Raw genomic sequence first — 27,629 nt, forward strand, 5'->3', positions numbered from 1 at the left:
AAATGAAACTAACGGCTGATTTTACCCGTTTAAATATAATGCACTAAAAACGGGGCGGGACCTCCGTTGTAACACGTTTCAGTGTCAAACTCGCCATCTTCGGCTCCTCAGCCGTCGGTCTACATTTTTCCTGCTCGCTCCCCCTTTGCACGTTCTCGCAATTAGCGGGCATGTCCATGTGAATCGGGCGGATGGGCGGGCCGACCATAAGGTTCTGTTGGGGAGGCTCGGCCATATGGAACCAATGAGACACCCGTGTAATATATAAATATTTACGTAGTAGACTCACTTGCGCATGCGCACGGAGGTTTGGCAGAGCCAGCCATTCATGTTGTAAACTGGGAAGCCATAAATATTTATAAATTACCATTTTTCTAATACCTATAATTTTTCAGCTTCCAGAGGAGAAAAGATGTAAACATATGATAAATTTATGACTTAAAACAAACAAACAAAAAAACATTCCCAGTTTTGTCATGTTTTTCTTTTTTTATTTGAGGTGCAACTGTCTAGTGCAATTGTAACGTCACATTTGTGATGGGCTGAGGAACATGCACAAAACATCAACATACTTCTGCTGCTGGGCATTTTCCTTTTCTTTCTTTTTTTTAAGCCAGATGTCTCATTATTGTGTTCAGCGCTCCAGTTGCACTGAGCAACTCAAACACTTGGCTGTACAAAAAAAAAAATAATAATAATAATAAAAAAAAAATGCTAAGATTTATTTAAACAAAACAAAACAAAAAAAACTAAAACTACACACGTCTCCAAATGGTTAAAGAGTCCAGAACATTTGAGCGAGTGAGTTTGAAGCAACGGCAGATACAGTACAAGGCCGTGTGTCACCACAGGAGAGACAGCATCTTAGTGTGGAGGTAAAAGGTCCTCTTCTGTTGCCACCCTGAGTAATGACATCACAGGTAGATCAGAGAAAAACCTGGCCATACCATAGATATATATACAAAATAGTAGAACAACAACAACAACAACAACAAAAAGGCTTCTATATATGTATCTATGGTTGGAAACCAGGCACTTGGCAGAGTTGAACTGGAAAATTTTCACCTATACAAAGATCACTAGCTAGAAACAGTCATGTCCTATCGAACTGCCTTCCTGCCATTTATTTTTACAGATCACTTGGACATTATTACATTAACAAGAGCCAAAACAAAATTAATAGGACAGACAAAACAAGCTTCTCCCAGCCCTCCTTAAAAAAAACGCCAAAAAACATTGATCCCCTGCATAAATCTTTAATGCGTTGTCTGAGAAAGAACAAGGAGGGGGTGTCAAGGGTGGGCAACGTGGACCTCAAACTCAGTTCTCAAAGTGAACAATGAGAAGCAGCTGATATTTAATTCATAGATTTTATGACCATCCTCCCCTTGAAGAATGTCAAGACTGGTGATCCTCAGAGATCTGGGACTTTCCCGGATTGAGGGTGGGTTGTATGAATCTTCGGTCATCCGTTAAAAGTCCGCTTGGAAAAAAAAAGTGCAACAGGAAAACAGGAAGATGTTGAATTAAAAAAAACAAACAAAAAAAACACTGTGCGCTGATGGACAGTCAGGGTGCGGCAAGGCGGGGTAGGGGACGATGGCACATGTTTTCAGTGGGGAGGGGGTCACACCGCAACGTATTCAACGGCACTGACAAGAGCCTGCTTCTTTGATTGGCCGGGCCCTTGGTTAACTCCTCCCGCCCTCTTTTTTTTTTTTTTTTTTAGCGGCCCTAAAGATGGCGGCAGGGTCGGTTCCTGTTAGCTCTGTCCCTTTCCCCACATTGTTGTTGTCACCATGATGATGATTACAACAACAACCAGCATGACAATGAGGATTGTCTGAAGCGGGTGGTTAAAAGTCAGAAACGAGGCAAAGACGCGCACGCAGACGCACACACACTTACACATTACACATCGGTGTGACTCCAAAGTCAGTTAAATAAAATGTGCAACAAAAGAGAGTGGTTCATCCTCCGGCTGAGCCCGAGTGTGTGCTCCTCGAAACACTGGCAGAGTCTTAATGCTAGAGTCTGTTCACAGTATGACGAGACTCCTTTCTCCTCCTCCTTCTCATCTTCTTTCTTCCATCCCCCCGGTCTCTCATCGTCAGAGGGCTCTCCAATGTCTGGGTTACGCAGATGTGCCGGAGCTCTGCGTGGAGGGGCCAGCCGGGACCGGAGGTTGGGCGGTGCCAGTCGGGGAGCCACCAGTCTGGACTTGAGCCTGGAACTGAGCCATCTGCTCGGGGCTGGCCAGGGTCTTGAGCAGATTGTTCTCCTGCTCCAGCTGAGTGTTGCGCTCGATTAGCTCTTTGATCTGCTCCTTCAACACCTCCACCTCCTCGCGCACGGCGTACATCAGGTGGCTCTTCACCAGATCCTGGAGGAAGAGGGTGGGGGATAAAGAATGAGTAAATAATACAGCGGCACTGGGCTCCTTACACAATGACGACAACAATTACAAATGTGCTTCTTTCAACTTTATATTTCCAGTCAGAAGTGAAATTATTGAATGTTTACTGGCTGGTTGTTCAACAGAAAGCTAAGCTAGCAACAATTATCGTAGTTTTTAAGCTAAATTAAAACTCAAACTGTACTATTTGAGGCTCCTTAACCCCTTTCAAAATCACGTGTTACACAGTTTGACACGTCTACATCAGTGTGATATGGATGTGTCAGAGGTGCACGGCTCCAAAAAAACTGAATAATTTGCACAATACAGTTTGAAGCAATATATTTTTTGCAAATATGACAAATTAAAATCCATACATTTAAATGAATATTTAATTAATGAAAATAAACTGTCATAAGGTTCAATAAACAAATTTTCTGGCAATTATTTTTTCAGGCTTTAAATGGTTACATTTAGATTTCCCCTACAGTCAGGTTTCGCATTTTTGTTGACATTTTATAAAACATACTAAAAGAAGAAACCCATGAGTAGACTACAAAGTTTTTCCTCCGTGCACCTGCCACGATTTGGCATTTCCAATATGACTAAACGCCATTTTCCTCTACTTTACATCACTGTGAGGTAAATATTTATGCATGTTTTGTTCAATATTTAAGACTTTTTATAAGCAAAAGGGTTAGTCGGCAAGCTTGCACAATGCACTTGCAATGCACAATGCACAAATGTAATTTGAGTAATTTCTGCAGAATAAAAACAAGCAGACATTGACAGGCTGCTGGGGGAAATGGGTAACACAGCAAAGGCTAAATTAGCATGAGTCTTGCAGGGGCATGCCAGCTGTCTCAGCAGCACGAGGAAAACAAGGGCGACATGAACTCCTGCAGAAACAGCTTCACAGATTATTCCCATGACGACGATGACGGTGATGATGAAGGCAGAACAGAGCTGAAGGGGGATTTGGGTTTAATAATCTGAGCATCCTTGGTGGACCCTCCTTCCTCCTCCCCCCTGCCCTGATATGTAGCAACTAGGGAACAAAATGTTCCCGCACCGGAGTGGGAGGAGCCAATCAGCGGCCGAGTTATTTATACCGCGCGGAGGGGAGGCTCCTGCTTGCCTAGCAACACTTGGAAACTAGAGAGAGAAGGGGCGTATGTAGATGTATTTGGGGGGGTGGGGGCGGCGTGTGAATCCTTAGCCCGACTCAAACTGAGCTACCAGAGAGCTCGAGGGTCATCGGGACAAATCGCGACAGAGCAGAAAGCTTCCCCGCAAACCCGCAGGTGCCCTAGTGCGCAAAAAACAAAACAAAAACCCCTTCCGACGCATCTGCATCTTAATTTCTAGAAAGCTCTTTCCAGTTTCCAGCGCTCTGTGCTCACTACACTGCATGCAGTGCAAGAAAACGCGAAAATAAAAAGGCAGGAGGGGCACAGTTTACCGCTGTAGGTGCTCGGGTTACATAACACCACAGGGCTGCAAGTACGTGCAGAAAGCATACTGCAGATGGTTTAAAAATAAATACATTTTTTAAAGGGGTACAAAGTGTCACCTACCATTGCTTGCTCGATCTTGTTGTCGATGGCCACCACACTTGCACCCGAGGAGCTGCAAGACAGAGAGAGGAAAACCTGTTTGATGATGATGATGATGATGCAACATTAGCTGTGACCACTGCGGCTGTTGTTTTTCTCCTTCTCCCCTTAAAGACAGCGCTGAGAGGGATTTTAAGAAGTCTGCAAAGGCACCTTCCCCCCCTTCTAATTTTCTGCTTACAGCCTCAAAGACAGAGTGCTGACATTTACCTATTGTCAACCCTGACTGATGCACTCTCCTTCCCAAGCGCAGAGGACAGAAACGAAATCGAGAAATTCCTCAGTTGACAAACGCCAAGGTCCATCGCCACCGGGTAGCACTGGGAGCTCATGCTATCCCGTCCATTAAAAGCCCCGCAGGCGACGCATCGTGTGTACAAAGTTGGACTCCGGCGGTATAAAAGTAGAAAAAACAGCGCATTATTGAGAGCCGGGTGCTGCCACAGCTCTCCGGGCGACCGGCCGGGAGAGAGCACACAAAGACTGAAAGCGGCGGGCTGCAGCTCCGCTCCCTCTCTCCCTGATGCATGCGGGAAAACAGCTCCAGCAGCCCGCTGATTGGAGGACGAGATAGCTCATTTGCATAACACATGCGGCTGGCTGGCGCCTGATTGGCGGAGAGGAAGCTGCTTATAACAATATATGCGACATATATATATATATATATATATATATATATATATATATATATATATATATATATATATATATATATATATATATATATTTTTTTTTTTTTTAAAGCTATCTCAGGGGGTGTCAAACATGAGGCCCGGGGACCCAGAATCGGCCCGACAAAGACTCCAATACGGACTAACGGATGGTTTTGGATAACGTGAAGTAGGACAGGCATATTTGGACTTTTAATGTTTTTTGTTTTGTTGTTTTTTTACAGCTTCTTGCTGATAAAGACCTCCCCCATGGCTATTTATGCTACGAAAGAGTAATTACTTAATATATTAAAAAACATAATGACAGAAAATTACTGCGTTCCCCACCCCCACTATCTACAGTAGAAATGTAGATGGGACATTTTTCTGTCCTTTTAAAACAAAAACCTTGTGTTTTATAATTAAAAAAAAAAAAAAATAGTCCATCAGAACCTTTTCTGTAATTTTACCCATATCTTACAATATAAGCCCAGAGTCACGCTGACTCATGTCTCCTATTTACTCAAGCAGAATTTTTTTTATCATATTAAAAAACTGGGGCGTGATGTTTAAACTGCACTACTTTATCTTACATTGAGATATCTTGGAGATTAAATGTGTAATTGAATGTTTGTACACTGATAGTTCTTTTTTCTTTTTTTTTTTGTTACTGGTCCGGCTCCCATTGATATCAAACTGGGCTGTAGGTGGCTCACTAAATAAAACAAGAACATCCCTGTTTTGCCTGTCACACCTCAAGAGTTATTACAGTTGTGTTTTCTAATTAGCTTTTATTTTTTATTTCACTTTGACTGATTATGACTTCTTATTGTATGGAAGAAATATGTCCCACGTAAGTTTGAGGAAAATCAGCACAAATATTACAATAAAAACAAACTTCTTGAAAGCAGTTGACTCAGTAAAGCAGACGTCCAAATTGTTATTAATCATGTTTGTCAATCATCAGGCAAGTTGTAACATTTTTTTAACCAGACTAACAAATACTAAAACGAGTATTTCCTCCATATTTTGTTTTATTTTCGTTAGTTTTCCAAGTTCACAAAATCATTTTAGTAAATGTAACTTGACCAGTTCAACTTAGTTTTTCTACATGATAAAGAAACACTGTTATATTTAATGGCAGAAGTGTGTCAGCATGACTCTTGGCTTAAACTGAAGGAAATAAATATTTTAAAATGACAGTAAAGTTTCTGTTAGCTTATTGTGCAGACTGTCCTGTGATCATAAAATACATAAAATAATAAAAAACTGAAAAAACCCATGTATTTTTACAATAGATGAAAATTTTAGTGAAAAAAAAAGTGTAGAGAAAAAGCAAAAACTTTTCATCATCTACTTGTTTATTTACTTAGTTGTTATTTATGTACTTTATTTGCTTTCGTGTAGTATGACTGACCATGGGGAAGGTCTTTATCAGTAGTAAAAGCTGCAAAAGTTGTAAAAATACAGTTAAAGATCTAAGATTTATGCCCCTTCTTCACATTTTCCAAAACTGACCAGTGGGACAGATTGGAGTCACTAGTGGGCAGATTCTTGCACCGGAGCCTTATGTTTGCCACCGCTAAAAGAGGGTCACACAACAGGGCAGCTGTTCAGACACAACAAGCCTTTTTTTGCTTTCTCACATCATACACAGGATAAAAATGTAATGCAGGTATGGCAAACCTTCAGAAGCTGTTATGTAAAACAATGTCGCCCCCTATTGGGTGTAAGTCGTGTATTAAAGCCACTCATACATCTGAATGCATTACTGGCACTACCATGGGCTTTGAGCAAATGTTATCAAACTGACCAGGAGTTGACCCTAAAAGCAGGTAAAAGCCAACCTTGGCACTGGCCAGATGTCAAAGATAAATATAAACACAAAGCCTGAAAGTCTGCCGAGTGGTTTTCATGTTTCATACCAAACAGTGCAGCAGCTTTTTCTCCTCTCCAGGCCTGTTTGATATGTGGATGCACTCTGCTGTACAGTCACACTGGACCACCCTCTCTTCTTTGTTAGCGAGGAGGCGTTGTTGCAGATTATTTATAAACTCCCTCCTGCTCTTCTTTTGCCAGAACAACGATTCAGCTGGAGGAAAGCTCAGCACTGAATTTCATTAACTGTTAATCATTAAACAGAAACGAATGGGTGTTAACCCAAATTCGGCACTTTGCTGTTTGTTGCTGCCACAGATTTTCTCATTTATTTTTCTTCATAGAAGAATTCTTAAAATTTTGACTTATTTCTTTGTTTTGTTTTGTTTTAAATTTGTTTAGGGTTTTTTTTTTCCAGTGGTGGAAACAAACTTCCATAGTTTCCTGATTAATTTCGTTCTAATTTCATTTAAACAACTGGATGGTTTGACTTTTTTTAAAAAACATTTTTTATGTAATTATTGGGAAATACAATGTGGAATCACATTAAATATATATTATTCCAGTTTAAATTAATAAAGCAACTCTACCTGAAACATATCAATTACAACTGTGTAATACTACTACTATTACGAGTAAAACAAAACATTAAATGAGGCATAGGAAAACTGCAGAGCTGACATCTTATCTCTCATTAATTAAGGAGTTATTTATTTTTGTCCAGCCCCCAGATTTACTTTTTTAAATTATAAATTAATTAACCATTATTTGCTTTCAGCACTGGTGGAACAAGATTAGTGGGAAAAAATGGCAATGACTCTCAAATTAACCCTCCATACATCATCATCATCATCTATATATGATCATGGATTTTTTTTCCTTTAAAAAAGAAAAAGAAAAAAAAGAAAAAGCAAAATAGAAATTTCTCAATTTCAAATGTAAATATTTAGTTTCTTTTTTAATATTCCACCTTGGAAAACTAAAATGTTATGCAGTAATAAATTAACAAAACAAAACAAAAGAAAAGAAAAACCACCATACTGTGATAATTATATTTCAGATCACTACAAAAGCACAAACCTCTCCAATAGGATCAATATTTTCCTTAAATGGTCAATCAGATTATTTAACCGTGTGATTTTTACGGTATGGAGGAGTGGACATAAAATAAAGGAAGTAAATTTACTGGAAACAAAGCATGAAAAAAAAAGAAGCCGTTACTGTCCTGGCATTCGTGTTGTGGTTTTCGGTTTGAATTTCATTGGCTGACTGCACGCATGTAAGAGACTGTAATCAGAGCTTGGAACAATCTGCACCTTTTAAGCACTTTAGTTGGGTTATATCAGTCCCTGGCTGGGATATTCATTAAAAAAATAGCCGTGTTTAAACAAGGGAGTGTTGAAGGTTGGAGATCAGACCCCTCTCTGGGGAGGAGGAGGACGACAAGGCCTGTGGCCTGCTAATATCTTTGTGTTTCACTTCCTCTGGCTCCGGCATTGACTGTGGTGGCTCTGATGAAGGAACTTTGATAGGATCTAGTGATTTTAGAGAAGTCGGAAAAATAACATCTCCAGTTACTTCTGCTTTCCCCCCTTTAGCACACTTCACATCCTAAGAAGCATCATCACATGCTGCGGTGATATCTGCTTATAAAAAGAAAACAATGGGGAGGTGAGGGGGCTGCACGCCCACTATAAAAAGTAAGGCAATTTATCTACTAAAAAAGATTGTTATGCAAATATTTTATTGGGGTCTGGTCGTGTTGAGTGGCTCATTAGAGTGACTTTAACACAGTGCTTATCACTGACAGTTTGGACTGGAGGGAAAAATGACAAAGACAAAGCAGCTACAGCCAGTCACGCCCTCGTGCTCTCACAGTCGAGGGGAACGTGCACATGTAGAAGCAAGCCCGCATTGTCACTGAACAAATTGGCAGCTGGAGTTTAAGCGGCCGTTGCTGCAGGTAGAAGTGGGAAACACATTCACACGCTGATGCACGTTTATACTGGAAACTGCACCACAAGATCAACAACAGCACACAGACACATCACCGCACAGCCCCGCTGCCATCCGCCTGGATTTAACCCCACCTAGCCGCTGCAAGTCCTCTGACAATGTGACAAAACCACAGCTATCGTTACCTCTTCAGATGCTTCTCCAGCTCCCAGAAGAGCAGCTTCAGGGCCATTCCGTCCCTGTCCTGCTCTGCTGCTCCTGCCCTGGCCAGCCCCTTGTCTCTCATTGATGCAAACCCACTTCCCCACCAAAGTGTCCCCAAAACAAACACCACTGCCACCAACACTACAACCGCACCCCCTCCTCTGTCCTCCTGACCTATGTCCTTTGGGCCCGACCCCCTCACTCCCTTCAGCTGTGGGAGCTTCACATAGGGGCGTCTGACCAGCAGCAGAGACTAGGAGAGGAGTGTGTGCGCGTACACAACAGGAGTGCACCTTAGTGTGTTACGTCCTCCTGATTTGCCTCCTAACTAGGCCTGAATTACAAGTAGAGGCTGAGATGATTGGGTACGTGGAGCAAAAGCATAGGAGGGTGGGCAGTGATGTCACTGCGTAAGGAGTCACGTCACCTCCTCTTCTGTTGTTATGTAAACTGTCAGCAGAAATCAGGGTGATCCGTCCAATAGGATGAGCCACTTTTGACCACGCACCCCCCATAAGAACTCTCCTGGCTGTCTTTAAATCACTCCCTTTGCTCTACACCTCGTCTCCCTTTCATCTTTTCTGTAACAGCCTGTCTTTGATGATAAGAGAGGTAAGCCCTGAATACACCAGGCACTTCCCCGCACACCGCACCGACTCTTCAACTCATTTCGCGGAGAACGTTCACATTTTTAGCCATGCTGCCACCTCTCATCAGTGGTCGCACACGTGCCCTGAGTGTGGGTCTCAGCTATAGCACGCCTCACGTGTACCTCCACACTAGCAAAATTTAAAAAAAAAAAAAAAAAAAAAAGAGATGGGGAAATACTTCAAACAAACAAACACAAGCACATACAAAGTCTACACTAGTGTCTGAACAAAGGCCACAATAACAACAAACTGAGCCCAATTGTTGTTGCCAACATCGTCAATCAGGTCAATCAGCAGCACAGAGAGCAGCTCTGTGAGTTGCTGACTTGAAGAAAAGTAGAGAACAAAGAGGGAAAAGGGCAACTCTGAAGAGTGATGATGGCGAGGAGCCGTGGGCGCCACAAAATGGCGGAAAAAGGGCACACTTGGGGAGTTTGTTGGTGGGATTCAACTCGATGCACACAGTGAAATTATTAACCCCATTAGGTGGAAGTCACATCATCTTTTCTTTCCTTAACTGCCAGTGCCACTAATCCTAGTAACAGCTGGAAGTTGGCTGGTATCGGAAATAATCAGTGCAATTACTTTTGACTTGAAGCACCGATGCAAGACGGCCAGCGTTACTGCTCACGCTGTATATCTGTACATTGTGTGCTCGCACGCATGCTCGCTTGGAACAAAAGGTCTGAGTTAAGCCTTCACTGATGTTCAGGCAGTTTTACTTTCAGCCAATCACTGGTGCCGCAACAGACTTGGCTCAGCCAATTGTGGCAGACCTTGACGTCATGACATCGCATATGGGCTGCTTTCATTCATTATGCATCCAAGTCCCTCTAAAGCTTCTGTGTGTGGCCTGTACAAAAGTCTGACCTGTATGTTACTGTAGATATTGGACCCTGAAGACTACAGCCTATAAGAACTAATGTAGTAACACTGATGTGACCCTGATGTTTCAGGGACTTTAATAGCAAATTAAAATCCTCTTAGTTTTGGCGGTGATACGTTGTTGTGCAACTGCATCAAGCTATGAGACTGACTTAGTTAGGTAACGTCCCAAACGCTGCACAAAACAACAAGCAGGAGTCTGTGCTCAATTTAACGCTTTAGCAGCGCACCTTTGCAACAGCTTCACCCTTCTCTTCATTCAATACAAGCAGAACTCGACCAACACTGTTGTCCACCTTTTTGTACAGCTCCGAGCAGAAGGCAAAACAGTGGTGGGGTACATCGTTTGCCACACCCTGTGGAGCTTACATAAGAGTGGATGCGCTGCCACAATGTGGTAGCAGATGATGCAGGGTTTATGTTGTTCACCTAGTTAAATATATTAGTCTAAATATAATGTTTTGCTTCTTTTGGGGGGGGTTAAATTAATTTGAATGCATTTTCTCCCATTTTTATTTTCATTTAGTTCCCACACTGGGTTTGATTATTTCAATTTACATGTAGTTTAAAAAGTATTTAGTTTTAAATAGTTACATTTTTCATGTTACCATCTCACGCCTATGCTCTGTATTGCTTCAGTTACTTAATATATTTCTCTTAGCCCTAGTTTAAATTCATATTTCAGTTAACTAAAATGTTTTGTTTTACACCTTGCTTCAGTTTGATTGTTATCGCACCCAGTTTGTGGCTCCTAGCTTCAGAATTGAGTGTTAGGGCTTTTCTGTTCAACACTGGGAACTGCACAGTCAGGCAGTATCAATTTAATCTGCAGGATAGGGACCATTAAAAATAAAAATCGTGGAGCGTTAAATATTCTGTAAATCTAGAGGAGCAGCACTGTTCTGTGTCTGAAGAGTGTACAGAAATAGGAAGAGAGAAATGGAGATAAATGCCAAAACAAGCGAAGCAGAGGATGTCTTTAGGCTTTAGTAGCTTTATGCTGTAGAAAAGTGAGAAACCAACTGCACCAACAGCAACATAAATGCCCTTTAGTGTATTTTACTTCCGTTTATCTATGTTCTGCCTCATAAAAGCATCCAGCTGAGTGTAACTAGCACTTCCACCTCATTTTTATTATGTGGTTTGAGAGGAAGCAGAGCTGGGCGACCAACACCAGGGCTTTACAGTGTGACCAATTTGGTCTCCTATGCGAAAAAAAAAAAGAAAAAGAAAAAAAAAGGGTCTCCGCAACTCTGGAAGTCTCTGCGTTATCAACAACAGACACATTATGCCCATATCACGATCTAAGATAGTCAGGGCCAGGACCTCTCTGATTGGTTGTGGTCCAGATATTCTTGTAGTCCTTCCCGTGTATACGTTTGAAAGAGCAGGCGGATAGAGAGAGGTGAGTAGCTTGAATAACGCGATATCAATTCATTAAATCCTGAATTGACTTTTAAATGTAATTGTATTTTGTCAGAAACCCCGGAATCTGAGGTTAAACCTCAAAACTATTTCAACAACCACCAAGCAACTAAAACAGTAAGTGAGAGCAGATAAACGGATTCCACATAAAGACGTAAACGCAGGGCGCGAACCTGGCGCATCAGAATTGTTGAGATATCGGCTTTCTCACCCGACGGCACGTACACGAACACACAATCGGTGCTGAAAGCCGACAGCTCACAGATTCTCATGCATCAGCTCCGCGCCCTGCGTTTACATCTTTTTTTGTGCTATATTCTTTGCTGCAGGTTTTGTCTCTCTCCAACCAAAATTGACTGAACCAGCAGCAAAAGAAGATCAAAACCAAGCTTCACATTTAGCTTCACATAAACATCGTCATGAATTTCCTCTAACTTGTGCTGTTTTGCTTCCACCACGATAAAAAAAAAAAAAAAAAAAAAAAAAATCACACTTGCTGCACAGCTCTTTCTCTCAATGTTCTTCAAGAACAGTTTTCTATCTCAAATCTCTGTTTTCTGCAATATTCATTCGCTTATTACGCACGAGTCATGTACAGTGCTGTCGGCTGCTGTTTTTTTTTTTTTTGGGGGGGGGGGGGGGGGGGGTGTCTCTCAAAAATGACCAGAGAGAGCAGCAGCATTCAGAAAAGCTCAAATTGAATTATTCACACACTTTGGTATTCAGCTTATCCCTCAAGTAAGATTCCTCTGCTTCCATTTTTTCCCCTTACATCCCTCTCTTTATCTCTCCCGTCCTCCAAGCTGCACATCACCCACCTCCTTCCGCATCACTTCTTCTCGAGCATTTGGTAGGCGTGAGCTTGTGTGTGTCTCCCTGGGCATGTGCATCATGTTTGTGTGTGCATCTGAGGTCATGTATGCAGACTGGCAGAATCCAGTTTGGGAGGCTTTAACTCTGTCCTTTACTCAGCAACAGATGACATCTCAGATAATTTTTCCAAATGTGGAAAAAACAAAGGTGTGTTTGAACTGAATTTGGAATGACAACTGAGTCATTTTAGTATTTTGAAGGGTGGAACACCTGACTGGGCAGAGGTAGCGATGAAAGCCACCATTCTACCCGTCTGCAGCAGAGGATAATCTGCCTTGATCTATGCCCAAACACAGACAAAACTCCAATAAGTCTCATGGCATCAGACCTTCAGGGCTGAAGCTCAGTGAAGCGAAAGAGAATAGCTCACTGCCGTGCACGCAATGCCTTACATAACCAGCCTCAGTGCCATATGGTCCAGGAAAGGGAGGGAAGACAGCGAGATGTAGACTGAGCGACTAGTTCGTGATGGTGCAGATGTGCCCTCTTCTCCTCATGGGAAAAAAAATAAAAAAAAGAGATATCATTATCTGCCATCTGACAGATAATGATCTGCCATAAAGCTGGGAGGAGTAAGTGCAACAATAAATAATTGCCAAAAAAGGAGACAATCAGAAACAGCCAAGGGAGGAGACTGTAAGACCGAATGTGATACACATAACTGTAATCTACATATTTTACCTCCTTGAATGAGGTTATGTGGGTAGCTCGTTTTTTTGTGTTTGTGGGCAATAGGTGCCCTCGGTCACACAAGCCTACCTACCAGTCAGAAAACCCCTGACAGTCACTAGGGCGAAAAAGGTGTATTCTTTAACTGGTTGGAAATGTTTGCTAATTAAAATCAGCTGCCAAGAGGGTGCCACACCAAAAGCCTCCCTGTGATTACTAGTTGTAACTTAAAGTTGTAACTAACATGCTTCAAATGGCATGACTAATTTTAATGATAAAAGTTTGTTACCAGTTTGTGTCGCACTCTTCAACATAAAGTTACATAAAGTTTCATTAATGTAGCGCCAACTCACAATACAAGGTGCTTTATAGCGTAAAAATTCGACAATAATACAGAAAACACCAACAATCAAATGGCTGACTATGAGCAAGCACTTGGCAACAGTGGAAAGGAAAAACTCCCTTTTAACAGGAAAAAACCTCCAGCAGGACCAGGCTCAGGGAGAGGCGGCCATCTGCTGTGATCGGTTAGAGGTGAAGGGAGGAAGACGGGACAACAGACACACACTGGAAGAGAGCCAGAGATTACTAATAACTAATGATTAAGACTTCGCAAGCAGTTAGCAAGGAGTTCCAGACAAGTCCGTGTCTTCAATGCAAACTAGGAGATGGCAAGATTTTTGACCATTGACCAGCAGTTGCCAGGGGATCATTGACTTGTTGATAGGCCTCTATGACTATCCATTCATAATACTGGAGGTGGGACTACGCGCAAACTTAGAAGTGATCTTATAAACATGTCAATCCAGATTCTATACCACTGGACACAGTGAAGAAGAAGAAAAAGACATTCTGCAATAAATCTTACCCGCATCAAACAAATAGAAATAAGGAAAATATGGGAGACGTCACTTTAATGTTTTAAAAATTTCTCAAATTACGTTGAATGACAAGACTCGATGAGGGAATTTAGACATCACTTTTGTAATCATGTGGTCGACAGAATGTCTGTAAATTTAGTTACACTCAAAATAAGGTGATAATGTGTAGTTCCCAACAAACGGAGCTCAAATTGAACAATTAAATAATCGATTGTCAATCAACAGTTTACCCCTAAAGCTTGTGAAGGTAGGAGGTCTATAACAACGCCTGTAATTCTAGGAGGTGTTGCAATACTTTTTTGTTAAACACCTTGAATTTCAAGCGCACTGTGGTGGTTGAGTATACAAGAAATACCTGAAATGCCAGTGTTTAAATATTTATGAGCCTGACTATATTTCTGTAGTACTAAAAAGCTTTTCCAAGCTTTTCCAAGTACCCAGAATGATGCTTCCCCTGCACACTTTACTCACTATAATCCATGGGTTAAATGATTATACATCCAAATATTAGACAACCTTGGACACAATTACAATATAGAGGAAGTTATGTTGCCAAGCCTCGGTCATATGGGTAAGTGTTTTGTTTTAAGTTCGAGCACTCGGTGGAAACACAGCGAGCTTGCTTGTCACTACAGTAACAGTAAAGATCTTCTCACCAGCAGTTGAGAAACTTTGCTTGCAGCTCTCCGTGGTCAGCAGGCATCACGTAGTGAATTTAATGTGTTTGAACAATGAGAACCGCAGAGGCTTCACACACAATTACGATTTTACCGCTTCACTTTCAGGGGGAAATGTTTTTCTTGGATGGGTGCTACAATTCTCATGTTCTTGTCATGTGAGAATGAAAGGTGTTCAAAAACAGACCAGAGAAACTGGAAAGGAGAAGCTCAGGAGAGCAGGTGTAGGGTAATGACTGCACAGAGTCCCCCTGAAGAAACACAGCCATATCAAACTACAGCACACGGGTTCCCCACGAAGTTTATTTTGGGACAGAAACTCCTCAGCACTGAAACTGAAACCACAATGCAAACATCGCCAATATCATATTCCACATTACTATCACCAAAACACCCATGTAGAGCTGCTAATGCTGCCTTAAAGCATGCTAGTCTGCAATCAATGAACTAGAAATGCATAACAATAACTAAGTTTATTTTGTGTTAATGATCCAATCAAGATCAAGTGATCAGACTGTGATTAAAATCACCCCCCAATCAAACAAAAAAACCTAGGTGTATAAGCTCAGGTCTTATAGCTTAAAGCATAAAAAAAAATACGCCTAATTTCTATACTTTGTTACTATTACTTTTTCACTATAACACAGAATCTATTTGCCTGTTTGGTTGTTCAAATACAAAAACAAACTAACAAAAACTACAGCTTAGCTCTCTGAAGGATGCTAATATTATGATGCCATCACATTACCTGGCAACCAGCTATCAAAAGGCTGAAAAAGGCCCGATTTTAGCCTCGATGCTGCTACAACACCTTATCAAAGCATCCCATTTTTTCAATTTCGCAATGACAATGAGCTCTCATGTATAACCACAAAGGTTACACACCAACCTGGCAACAGGCTAAAATGATCCACTTTTAGCATATAAACCAAATCCAACACCATGTCTTTAGTCTCTCCAGGTGATTTAGTGTGTCAGTTTACCAACACCACAAACAGGCCAAACAATAAGGCAGCATGGCCATGTGCTAGTATCCAATAATCTAGAATCATGTCTGTGGTTATTCTCATTTATTTAGTGTTGATGAGTTAAAAAAAATAAAACATAAAAACAATAATTAATTATAGATAAATTGTAATCAAACATGTGCCACAGAGGTTTTCTTGCTTGGGCCTCTTGTCTCAGACATTTTTATACATTAGCTTTACAAACACTAGATTTATACACCCATTAATATACTGTTTGCTATATGATAAAGTGGCTTTCAAAAAAAAATTTTTAAAAGCCAATATGACCAACTCGCAAAATAATAACTAAGGACAGTCAGAAATCCCATGTATATCTAGAGGGATATATTTGAGGCTTTGTAAAAATGTACTGATTAGTTACACTCCTTACAGAGTTTACTTTGTGAAGCTGTAAGGATCAGCCTTTCAAATAATTTAGAAAGCCAGGCATTATGAGCATACTACGCCATGATTTTAAAAGTTCCACATTCTGAAATGTTTTGTTTCAGATGGTTTTCACTACTCAGAGACTTTGTCATCTCATGCACACCAGTCCCACGCACCTGCTGTTCAAACGTTCTGTTTGTGAAGGGCAGCCAGTCAGAAGAAGGATGGAATAAAGGGAAAGGGATTAAGTAAATAAGGATTTTTTCCCCCCATAACGGGTATCTTTAAAAGAAAATTCCAAGAAGATGCATTAGGCTATAGAAGATGAATTCAGAAATGTGCCATGTGCTTTGGGTTGTCAGAAGAATAGTTATTTTGGACGGTTTAGTAGAGAATTTTTTTCCCTGGAGATCAGCTTTAATTAAACTTAAAGAATGTAGTTTGAGCATGTGGAAACTTTTAAGTAGATCCTCCTTACATTTGCAAAAACAAAACTTTCAGTAGTACAAGCAGTCTCCCACTTCCTAGCTACGCTGAGGATATGAAATTACTATATGCTCAGTTACCTACCATAAATGCATGGATTCATGTTCAATATCATCACATTTCTTACTTCTTAGGTCAGTGTGAGAAAAGCCAGAGAATTAAAAAGAAAAAAAAAAAAATAACACCACAGTTATTGTGACACAGCCAGTTAAAATCATAAATGCACCTCCCTGCTTATCTTTTCCGTTCAGTACAAAAGCCTGGAGGAAAACAGCAGCAGCTCACTCATTCCAATAAACTCCCTCTCCTGTAAACAGCGACAACTTCACACATACATGCACCATAAACCATGCCAGCAGCTCAAGCCATAAACACGCTTCTACATGCATGGACCCACATTATGATCTCAATGGTGTGGGACTTTCTTTAGGAGCAGCTCTGCATGAAGGCACAAGGCAGAGAAACGTGACACTCGTTTGCCCTAAAACCCCAACACATGCTGCCCAAAACAGAACCCGTCAGAGCCAGCGGACACTCTGATCTCAGGACACGCAGGCACACGCACACACACACACACACACACACACACACGCACGCACAAAGATGCACTTTCAGAGATGATAGCACAGTCTCAAACATGACAGAAAATCAAATGCGCATGTAGAAAGCAGACATTTGCGTGCAGGTTACACTGCATATAAATCCCCAATGACCTTGAAATTAATGTGCAGAATTTAGGTTTGTCACCACACAGAAAAATTACACTGTGCCATGACAACTTCATCTACTGCCTTTCAAATGCAACTATATACAAAATGTTTCTACACTGAGGCAAAGGGGATGCATATTTATGCGACAAGTTGATGCAAATATGCTTATAGGAGCAAATCCATCTCAGAAATAACCTCCAGTGCATTTCAAACCCTTCCCTGGGATAAATCATAACAACCCCTGCATGCAGCAACCGTCCAAACAGTTATTACATGCCGATTTCTGACAGCAAGCACAGAGAAGATCCTAAACTGCTCATTTTGTTTGTACACTGCATGCAGGAGGGATGTGTCCGCTTAGCTGTAAGGCATATTTTAGGTCAGTGACTCTACAAGCATATTACGGTTACATAAACAACCACGTTTCAATGCTGTGATCATTTATGAGCCCACACTGCCACCTCGTGGTTCAGCAGCAGCACAACAGAGCAGACCAACAGTTGAGTCAACGTCTCTACTGAAGCGTAACGTGATGTTAAAACTAATTACCGGAGAAACAACAGCCCTCAGGTGTGACTTATCGCTCATGACAGATAGGAGATGCCGCCCAGTAAACCTGAAGCAGAGCTAAACCATCCACGACAACTCAAAGGGAAACCTGCTGAGCTCTTGCGGCAGTTCACAGTTCAAATAATACACCTGTGATGAGCGTGCTTGGAGAGGCGCCTGCAGGAAAGGGTTTAAGCTGGCCAACTCAAGACAAATTCTGCTGCAGGATTTCACAAAACTTCACAGACATATTTGTATAGAGCAGGGGTGTCAAACTCAAATACACAGTGGGCCAAAATTCAAAACTGGAACAAAGTCGCGGGCTAACATTAATATTTATTGAAAAAAAAAAAAAATAATAATCTTCCTCCAGATTTAAGAATGAATCTCTTCTTATGGACTCAAACAAGTTTTGCTGAAAAACTGAATATGGAACAAGGAAAGCTTAATACTAAACAATATATATATTAGCTGTATAACACCAGTAGGCCAGCTCTAATAATAATTTGATATGGCTTCACGGGCCAAATGTAATTAGAGTTTGACACCTATGGTAAAGAGGGAACAACTTGTGCTTGTGAACTCATTGAGTTTGACCTCATGAAAGTCTTTGTGTTCCCTCAAAGAAATGACCCCAAATACCATTGAAAACATTTGATTCCACTTGCAAAACAAAGCCATCTTTTGCCAGAAAACATCTATGATTTCATAGGTTTGTCTTGATCAAAGCAAACATTCCACGTGGGAAAAACTGAAGCTTGGTTTATCAAGAAAAAAAGTGGTTCCCATGTGGAAACCAATATTACATAATTATATTAGTTCACATCAAACAGTTCTGACTGATGGTAAGGAGAACAATAAAACGTGTGTGTGTGTGTGTGGGGGGGGGGGGGGGTATTATTGCCTTATGAGTTTTACTGGGGTGGCTATCATTCAGATTTTATTGATTTACTCAATGACACTTAAATAAAATAAAATAATGACATAAAAGTAGTTAATGCTAGCTTTGACAGACCTTGTTACCAATGAAACTTTACATCTTTCTATCTCAACCTTCAATATTATGCACCTCTGCTGCCAGCATCTGGCATCTCTCTCTCCTGTTGAAAACAGCTGTGAGCAATTCATTTTCATAAGGTGTATTATCTGAAATGATCAGGAAAGCTTCAAGCAGGCCAACCTGCGAGGAGCTTGCTGGTGTTAACCTGCTTAACCGAAACCACCTCTTCACACGCATTGTCTTTAATTAAACTGCATTATGCTATGAAATTAGCTGCTGCTTTCTAACGGTCAATACTTTGGTATTGGCAAAACTTCTACCATAACCAATGAAATACCTTTTTCAATGAAATCCAAATGCTTGCAATCAAACTACAAAACAATGTCGCTAATATAAAGCTGCGAATGTGCAAGTTTTATAGGCAGTAAATCGCTTGATTGAGAATTAATTCATAAAGAAATATCCCCATAATATTTGCTGCAAGCAAACTGAAAGCTCAGGTAACTTTGACATTCAGTCAGCTGAAAGCCTAAAATAAGTACTTGACAGACATTTACATATCAGCATTGTATATAAAGGAAGTATTTCTGCATTCATGTTGTGCAAATGATATAAATTTACACAGGCAAGCATGCAAATGCCGAATCAAAACTACCATCCTTTGGTACCCATCCATAAGCTAACAATTAACTACCAGTGCAGATAACTCACCACCTAAAATAAAGAGATATAACACTATCAGCAGAAACTATAGTGAAAGCTACTATTTTGTGGCTTCAATGAATTTTAGCAAATGCTACCATATTGCTATACAAAGCTGAAGAGGCACCTGGAAGCCAAACATCCTTTCTAAGAAAAACCTGGTCAATCTCATAAAAAGCTGGATCAGAATGCTTGTTGAAGTTGAGGAGAAGCGTCTGATGAGGTGATGGAGGAAAGTTATGTACTGGTGGGGCTTACTGCAAAACCTTCATCTGATGGGAACGTAAAAGGAACTGAGCACATTTCAGATCTTTTTTTTGGGTGACATGCCCTCCTCAGAAAATGAGGACCGCCCCACACCTTAAAAATTTTAATCAGTAGTGGGGTAATTTTGAAGAACTGTGATGGGCATTAACTTTTTTCCCCATGTGATAGACAAGACAATAACTGAATAAAAACTACCCTTCAGCGTTCTCGTAGACAAATCTAAGGTATCAATTACAAAATCTGATCAGAAGTCTGCTCCATGTCTCTCCGTGTGCAGTAAGGTTAAATGTGTACTTTGTATCTCCCCCTGAGAAACTTTCCAAAATCAAAACACAATTACACAGCCCTGAATTCCCATCACATTTTTCACCTGGTTGTTTGCCTGCCCCACAGTTTGAGAACCACCGGCATTGAGACAGTTTGCCACAGGTGTGTCTGTCGGTTTGCCTTAACCACAAAAAAAAAAAAAGAAATAAATGGAAAAGTCACTCACCTTGAGCACACTGCTCCAACAGGTACAACTGGCATGAAACCATAAATGCTACTGAACACCCTAAAGGCTCTACGTGGAAAAAACAAGACCTCAAAAGGTTTCATTTAGGAACTAGTATTACTGAAAGCTTTAAATCCAACACCCAGATGCAAAAATAGAATAAAACATTCCTGGACACCTGAGAGTCTGATGCTGTCAGGCATGAGTTTCTATTTTACTCTTTAATTTGTTGTCTCAGCTTGTTTGTAGTAGTCATGGTGCAAAAATGTGTGCTGCACTATGACTGTTTTAAAGCTTAATACCATTGCCATTAACAGAACAGTATGAGGTTTTTTGGTAACATTTGCTTTTCCCAGGTAATTTTTTTTTTTTTAAAGCATCATATTACTTGCTTTGGACTTGTTGGACCTTCTCCTGGTAACTGTGGGAGTGCTCAGCTGGATTTCCCTGAAATAAAAGGGCACCCAGAGCAACTTCTCTTTGATGCCAGCTACAGTCAAGTTTAATCTTAGCCATCGGGGACTTCCTCTGCTTTGTCAAAGCTTAGCTATGAATGACAAGTCAGTTAAAAGCAGGTGTGCCAATATTAGCAAACATGAATCATGAGGCCGAGCCAGTATAACTACAAATACAGCTTGACAGGTGGCTTATTATCTCTATGACCTGAAGAGGTTTTAAGAAGCCGAACATCTCAAATTCATATGGCCCTTTTCTGCTAAAATATCTAAAAGGGAGTCATTTAAACAGGAAGGAAGAGCTACACTCTGATGCTCATGAATCAGATCAGATGAAGACTCTTAAAAATGATCAATAATAATAGTGGAATTAATCCAACAATGAACAAATGTTTTAACTGCTGCCAAGGATGTGGACTTCATTGAAAAGGGTTGTAAAACACAGAAGAAAGCTTCAAGATGAGACACAATGCTGCTAATCTAAAGCTGAAAAAAGAAGCTGTGTAAAAAGTTTACAGGCCATAAATCACTAGAGCACACCTCTAGCTTTTACAGCTGAGGATGAAGTCATATGGGTAAATATCCATGCAAAATGTGCTGCAAGCAAACTGAAAGCTCAGGTAACTTTGACATTCAGTCAGCTGAAAGTCTAAAAGAGCACATGACAGATATTTACATACGGCATCATACATAAAGGAAGTAAAAGGAATAAATTTGCACAGGAGACCATGTACACTCTGAGTTGAAACTACCTGCAGAGGTTGAAAAGGAGGCTACTCCTAAAGTCACTTTCTCTGCAGATTCGCACTTCTACACAGTGTTGTTGACAGAAATGGAGAAACGTGTGTGCAGGACACAGACGGCAAGTGCACGGTCACCTAGAAGTGTGTTTGTGTGAGGTCATGAGTGTTTTCCTTCTACTCTGATATCCCAAAGTCCAATTACAGCAAGCTGATATTCTGCCCTAGGGAGGAGGACCCTGGTCTTGCTGTGATATTACTAATTAACATCACAGGGGCAGATATAAAAAAAAAAAACGAGAGCAGGATCCTTTGCAGACACACCCTTGCATCTTTGTTTCAGAACTTGGCAGTGTCCGTGTCCGCAGCTGTGCTAGATCAAGCGTTTTCGACCTCCTGACAGCTGCAACGTGACGGCTTTTAAAGACTCAATCTGGACTCTGACACACAGAAGCAACAATATTGGGTGTGAACAGGGCTGATTGGGCTCAACAGGAAACCGATCACCCAGGATAATGAGTTAGTGTCGATTCAGAGGTGGAAGTGGAAAGAGACCTCTGAAACTCTTTGGAAATTATTTTTCCTCAGCGATAGCCACTGACATGTTTCCAATAAGCCAACAGCCACAGACAACAATTTCCACCCTATTTTTCATGAAAAGCTACACCTACAACTGGATGTGTACAAATGTTAGTCATCATTAAGGTCACAACCTGTAGAGAAGAAAGGAGCATCTTAGGATTGGAAAGACAAAAGCCCTGGTGTCTAAGAGAAGAGAGATCACCTCAGATGCTTTCACAAAGAAAGGAAACAGGAAGAAAAGAGACTGTGACAGAGGGGGTGGAACGAAAGCTGTGACAGTAACGGAAACACACAGCCTGATCGCAGCATGACAGGACAATGACTATAAACAAAGATGATACACACACACAGCAAGACAGTCTGCTGCTGCAGGACAGTAGCTGATTCATGGCAAGAAAAGAAGCTGACTGACAGACAGAAACGCACTTGCACACGGCCTTGATGGGGTGCCACGAACTGCTGACAAAAGCCTCCACAAGCGAACACTGTCCTGCTCTGTCTGTGGCTCAGCGTTACTGAGATTACGTCAACATTAAGCCAGCAATCATTTGTTTCTCTGTTTCTTAAACTCGAACGCCAAGAAGACAACTGAAATCATGACGTGATAACTGAATTCAGCTTTAAATATTCTCTCTTTTGCTGCTAACAATTTGGAAGCAAAAAAAAAAAAGTCTATTTGTTGCCAACAGTTGGTTACAAAAACACCACAACATCCACAGAATATGTTGTCCTTTTCTCCTAGTGGTCTTCAGTGGAGCCTGGTGGCAGTCCATCAAATGCCCTCTACACTCTGGGGAGGGGGGGTTAACGGTACTCACAACATGGATCTCCTGCTTAACCAGCTCACAGGGCAGCACTATGGTAACAGGAGAATGCTTCCATGACACTATTCTGTTTCTCTCTGTCGCCACAGTTTTTAGATTTATGCAACACAACTTTACGCAAATGGGTCAAGTCCCCCCCGAAGCAACTAAATTTAAACAAAGCTTGCTTTTTTTTTTTTTTTAGAAACTACTAACTCTAGAAAATGAGCATTTGGTATGTGTGCATATAAATAAACTGCTGCACAGTTCTCCATATCATGGCACATATCAACAGAGCTGGTGTCTAACAAAAGATTAAATCTAAGGGGAGAGTGAAGGGAAAGGAAACTCAGACTAAAAAACTGGACAAGTGTCCAGTAGATGGATAGAAATGGGGGGGGGGGGGATGAACAGGCTACAGCATCTGCTGAGTCACAAGCACCTCAGTGAGTCAGCAGCTCCGCAGCCACTGATGTTTTACAGCAGCAGTGTCCAGTCGGCTTTTTTTTTCTGATGTCTGGTGTGTTGATAGCTGTCAGGGGGACCACCTCAAGGGACACAGGATCAAGCACATGTGACACTGAACTTCTAGTTCTGATTTAAACAACAAGACCAGAGTGTGTACCACTGATGTGGGGGGGAAAAAGAAATTACAGGAATGGGAAAGACTTATTTTGTTTGTACCTCAGCTTTGCCTACAATGTACCAAGAATAGCTTTTTGTTTAATTAAAGACCTTCACAGTTTACATTAGAATCAAACAGTTTAGGTAGCACAAGCCATTCATCCTCACCTGTCCTCCTCTCCTTCACCATGATGAGTTCTCAGGCCTGCAGCCACCATGAAGGCACTGGCCTCAGCGGACATCCCCATGTGGGCCAGAGTTCTAGCAGCACTGCCAGCTTCTGCGACGCCGTCTCCACCTGCTGCAGCCCCCAGCCTGGGCAGCCCGAGCAGACCTTGGTGCTGGAGCAGAAGCTTCTGGGCGTCCTCCAGCTGGGACGCTGTTATGGCAGGAACATGGGTGAAGGTTGTGCCTGGCGTGAGGATGGGCTGAAGATCAGCTTGCAGCGCAGTCAGAGGCATGTAGGGGGTCCCGTGGGTGGGTGCTATGGTGATGGTGCCAGCAGAATGGGGTTGGGTTTGTGGCTGTGGACGAATCTGGGGTTGAGGTGGAGCTGGGAGGGTCTGGGGCTGTCCTGCGGCAATGGTTGCTGTAGCAGATGGGGCAACCTGACCATGATGGGGCAGCTGCTGGGTAATGCTTACGGGCTGCTGCACCGTGACCCCTGACAGTGGCGTCACAGAGACTATAGCCGTGGCATGCGGCAGTGGAGGTTGGACTTGTGTCTGGAAAGGTGCGGTGGGCTGAATAAAGTCTGGTTGTCTGACCCCCGTTTGGAGCTGAGGTGCAGGATACCCTCCCTGTGGCTGAGGCTGTAGAGGATCCACAGAATAGGGCTGCTGGGGTTTTACTAGTGGAGGCTGGCTTACACCAGTCTGTGGTGTCACCTGTGGTGATGCAGGAGGGATACTGACAGGAACCGCTGGCTTCCCTACAACAACCTCCTGAGGTGAAACATAGGTTACAGGTGTGGTTTGTGCCAGTCCCAGCAGTGGACTCTGCATGGCTTGTGGACTAGTGAAGTCCTGGCTTGGTGGCTGATAGGGCTGCACGGTGTGAGGGAGCTGTACGGCAGCTACACCTGGACTGATCCCAGCATTACCTGCTTCAGGGTCTGCAACCACCTCTGCACCTTTTGCTGCCTCCGCCATAGGAGGATGAGGAACCTCCTTTTCGTAATACTCTGTGCAAGTCCATCTCCCTTTGCGGAACGGCTCCGAATTTGTGTCTAGTTTGACCACCCTGAAGCGAGAGCCGGTGGCTGTCTGAGTTTGGGTGTGGTGAGTCTGAGTGCTGGGAGGAGGAGCAGTAGCAGCAGATGGACCAGTTCCTCCACCAACAGGAGCCACCTGCCCACCCATGTTAGTGTTATCAAAACCTGGAGCAGCAGCAACAGCCGACACAGTAGAAATGTTCACACTGCCTTGTACAAGTGGATCAGTGGCTGCCCCACCAACAACAGAGGCTGCAGGCTGGCTTGCCCCCCCTGCAGTTTTAGTGTTATCAAACACTGCTGGTGGCCTCTGAGGCTGGTTAAGACCAACTTTGGAAGCTATAGATGGGCTGGAGCTTGCCAAAGGAGCAATGGGAAGTGTTGGCAGTGATGCTTCACCTCCTCCTAAGCTGTCAGAGTGATGATGGTGGGCCTGGCTGTGCTGCTGAGGGTAGTACTGATGATGCACAGTCCCGTTTACCATAGAGGGGTGATGCTGAGACCCCTGTGGGATAGAATGAGGCTGGAGAGGCTCATTGGGTGACACCAGTCCAGGCGTGTCGACTCCATGGAGGCTGTTCAAAGTCTCATCAGAGGAGCTCCTCTCCGGCACACCCGTATCCGTGGCCTTTGACACGGACACATCTAGCATGTCAGAGGAGGACAGGTCCTCAGTGTGGGACTCATCCATGTCGTCGTAGCTCTCAGTATCATCTGCCAAGCTGTTGTTGCCGCTAACGTTTATCTGAGCAGAAGTGACACTTGTGATCTGGAAGCCGCTTTTCTTCTTCACCTGAGCTCCAGCCACTTGGGACTGAGGCTGATGGTGGAGTCCAGGAGAGGAGGATCCAACCTGGGTTGGATTGTCGTCCACTGCGCTGACACCGGCAGCGGAGGAGGCTGGGGGCGCCCCGCTGCTGCCTCTCCTGTAGTGGTAAGCGGTTTTCCGGCTCCCGGTCCCGGACAGGTCTCCGGGGAAGTCTTGGTGGTGCATTTTTATGCTGAAAGAGTTTCTCGAGGCCAAAAAGCTGCGCTGCCTACTAGCTAGCGCAAATAGCGAGCCATAAGTGAAAAAGTCACGTGATTAACGTGCCTTGAAAAACAAACAAACACACATATACACACACACACACACACACACAAGCCAAACGCTCCCAGCTGCAGTCAGGCTAAAACCCAAGCTTGCAGGCGGTGTTCCTCTTCCTAACTCTGCAGGAGCTAAGCTGCATGACAATAAAAACAACACTATAATCGATTACAAAATAAATCAACAGAATGCGAAATCCAGGTAGCCGCTGGCTAGCTAAAGCTGCGCTGGGTCGATTAGATACGCTCCTCTGGAACTTCGTGTATCCTTTCACCCTCCCGATTACGACTGTATTTTTGAGGATATTGCTGCCACTTTAAGCACGGAGAAATAAGGCAAACCGTGAGCAAATTCAGCTGCACTCAACCGCTCCTCAACGCGAATCTGCAAGCCTCTTAGCTGGCCGGTGCGTGTCGCAGGAAATCAGCCGTCGCATCCATTCCTTCTCCCGGACGTCGAGTCTCGTTTTACACCTCAGAGACCAAAAAATGAGTCAGAGACACCTTCTGCTCTTAATGAACGACGGTGTTAAATAATATCCGTCTTTGTAGTGGTAAAAAGTACTCGTTAAGTCCATCTCAGGTTGTCGTATCACGTCCGTGTTTGCTGTCTCATTGCCGGTGAGCAGCGGCAGCAGCTAACGGGCTGTCAGTCTCAGAGGAGGGAGGAGGAACGCAAACATAACCACTGCGCATGCGTATCCGGGTCCATTTCTTCACACTAGTGCAACGTTCATGTTGGATTGTTGGAACGGATTTCCCCAAACACTAGAACACTGTCGCGTAATAGAACGGGTTTTGAGCTTAATAATGAATTTAATTTTTTGATGACCCAACTTCTGGACCATGGGTGTAACAGATTTGGCTTCAGGAATTTCAAAAACAGTAAAAACATCATATGCGACATAGATAGAATATGTTTCACAAATTGACCTGATTGCACATGAAAGGCAGCATCAGCCTAAGTGTTGTGTTTGTTTTTTTCTAGGAAGCCACTGTTTTGAAAGAACTACTAAACTGTTAAAATAAACAGCACTGATTGATGTCTTTAAGCCTGTTTCAAGCATGGGTCTTACCCCTGTTTTTATTTCCTTATTGTGAGTTATTACTTCAAACAATCACATCTATACATATGCAAGAAATTTATGTATTCTTTTTTATGGGCAGGGTTTCAACCCTTTTATTGCTGACAACAGGCCATAACTATAATGCTGACACAAACTAACCACCTCATCAGATAGGATCGCCTTGTTCTGCCTGTTGGGACCTATTCAACCAACGAGGATCCCCTTTTTCAGATATTGTACCTGCCTGCTGTGCCTGCCTTCTAGCAATAGATTCTCATGTTTAACATATTGAATCAGGACTGCAGGTAGAATTGGTGCCATTTAATTAAAAGGAGATAAAAAGAGAAATTAAAGATCTGAGCAGGGCCTGTCAAATCTTTTCCAGGATGTCAGTACTACAGAAATCAAACACGTCATGTACACCTGGAGGGGAGGGTGTGCTCTGGGAAAGTTCCACTGTGAAGTCCGTTTCCAAAGATTGCATAATATTGATGCCGCAGAAAGTAAACAGTGAGATGCAAGTCATGCTTTCTGTAAACGATCAACTGGATCATGAACACCGTTCCTGGACAGCCTCAGGAATTTACACTGTGTTTACATCGGACTGACACAGGCAATTTCAAATAACTAATTGAACTACACAAAACAATCAAGCTCATAAATACAGGGTGCTGTGATTTAACTCTTCAAATCATATTG

At 42.4% G+C, this 27,629-nt stretch overlaps 1 protein-coding gene across 3 annotated transcripts; it reads right to left on the bottom strand.

The window, feature by feature from the left end:
- Window positions 1-465: 465 nt before the first annotated feature.
- LOC113015940 (TSC22 domain family protein 1) lies at window positions 466-26,548 on the bottom strand. 3 transcript variants are annotated; one of them, XM_026158322.1, is made up of 3 exons: window positions 23,733-26,548; window positions 3,973-4,024; window positions 466-2,383 (listed from the first exon to the last, which is right to left on the bottom strand). In XM_026158322.1, the coding sequence occupies exons 1-3, from the start codon at window positions 25,769-25,771 to the stop codon at window positions 2,135-2,137; spliced, it is 2,340 nt and encodes a 779-aa protein (XP_026014107.1). In that variant the 5' UTR covers window positions 25,772-26,548; the 3' UTR covers window positions 466-2,134. The 3 variants fall into 3 exon arrangements, with proteins under 3 accessions (XP_026014107.1, XP_026014109.1, XP_026014110.1); XM_026158324.1 differs by lacking the exon at window positions 23,733-26,548 and adding an exon at window positions 8,681-9,130; XM_026158325.1 differs by lacking the exon at window positions 23,733-26,548 and adding an exon at window positions 4,222-4,542.
- Between the last annotated feature and the right edge of the window lie 1,081 nt (window positions 26,549-27,629).

Source organism: Astatotilapia calliptera, chromosome 23, assembly GCF_900246225.1.
Source record: "Astatotilapia calliptera chromosome 23, fAstCal1.2, whole genome shotgun sequence".
Taxonomy (NCBI): domain Eukaryota; kingdom Metazoa; phylum Chordata; class Actinopteri; order Cichliformes; family Cichlidae; genus Astatotilapia; species Astatotilapia calliptera.

Excerpts from the sequence above, each read along its gene's own strand:
- LOC113015940 (XM_026158322.1), bottom strand. The coding sequence starts at position 25,771 with ATGCACCACCAAGACTTCCCCGGAGACCTGTCCGGGACCGGGAGCCGG. Across the intron at positions 4,025-23,732 it reads GGTGAAGGAGAGGAGGACAG|CTCCTCGGGTGCAAGTGTGG; the intron begins GTGAGGATGAAT and ends TCTGTCTTGCAG. Across the intron at positions 2,384-3,972 it reads ACAAGATCGAGCAAGCAATG|GATCTGGTGAAGAGCCACCT; the intron begins GTAGGTGACACT and ends CTCTTCCTCCAG.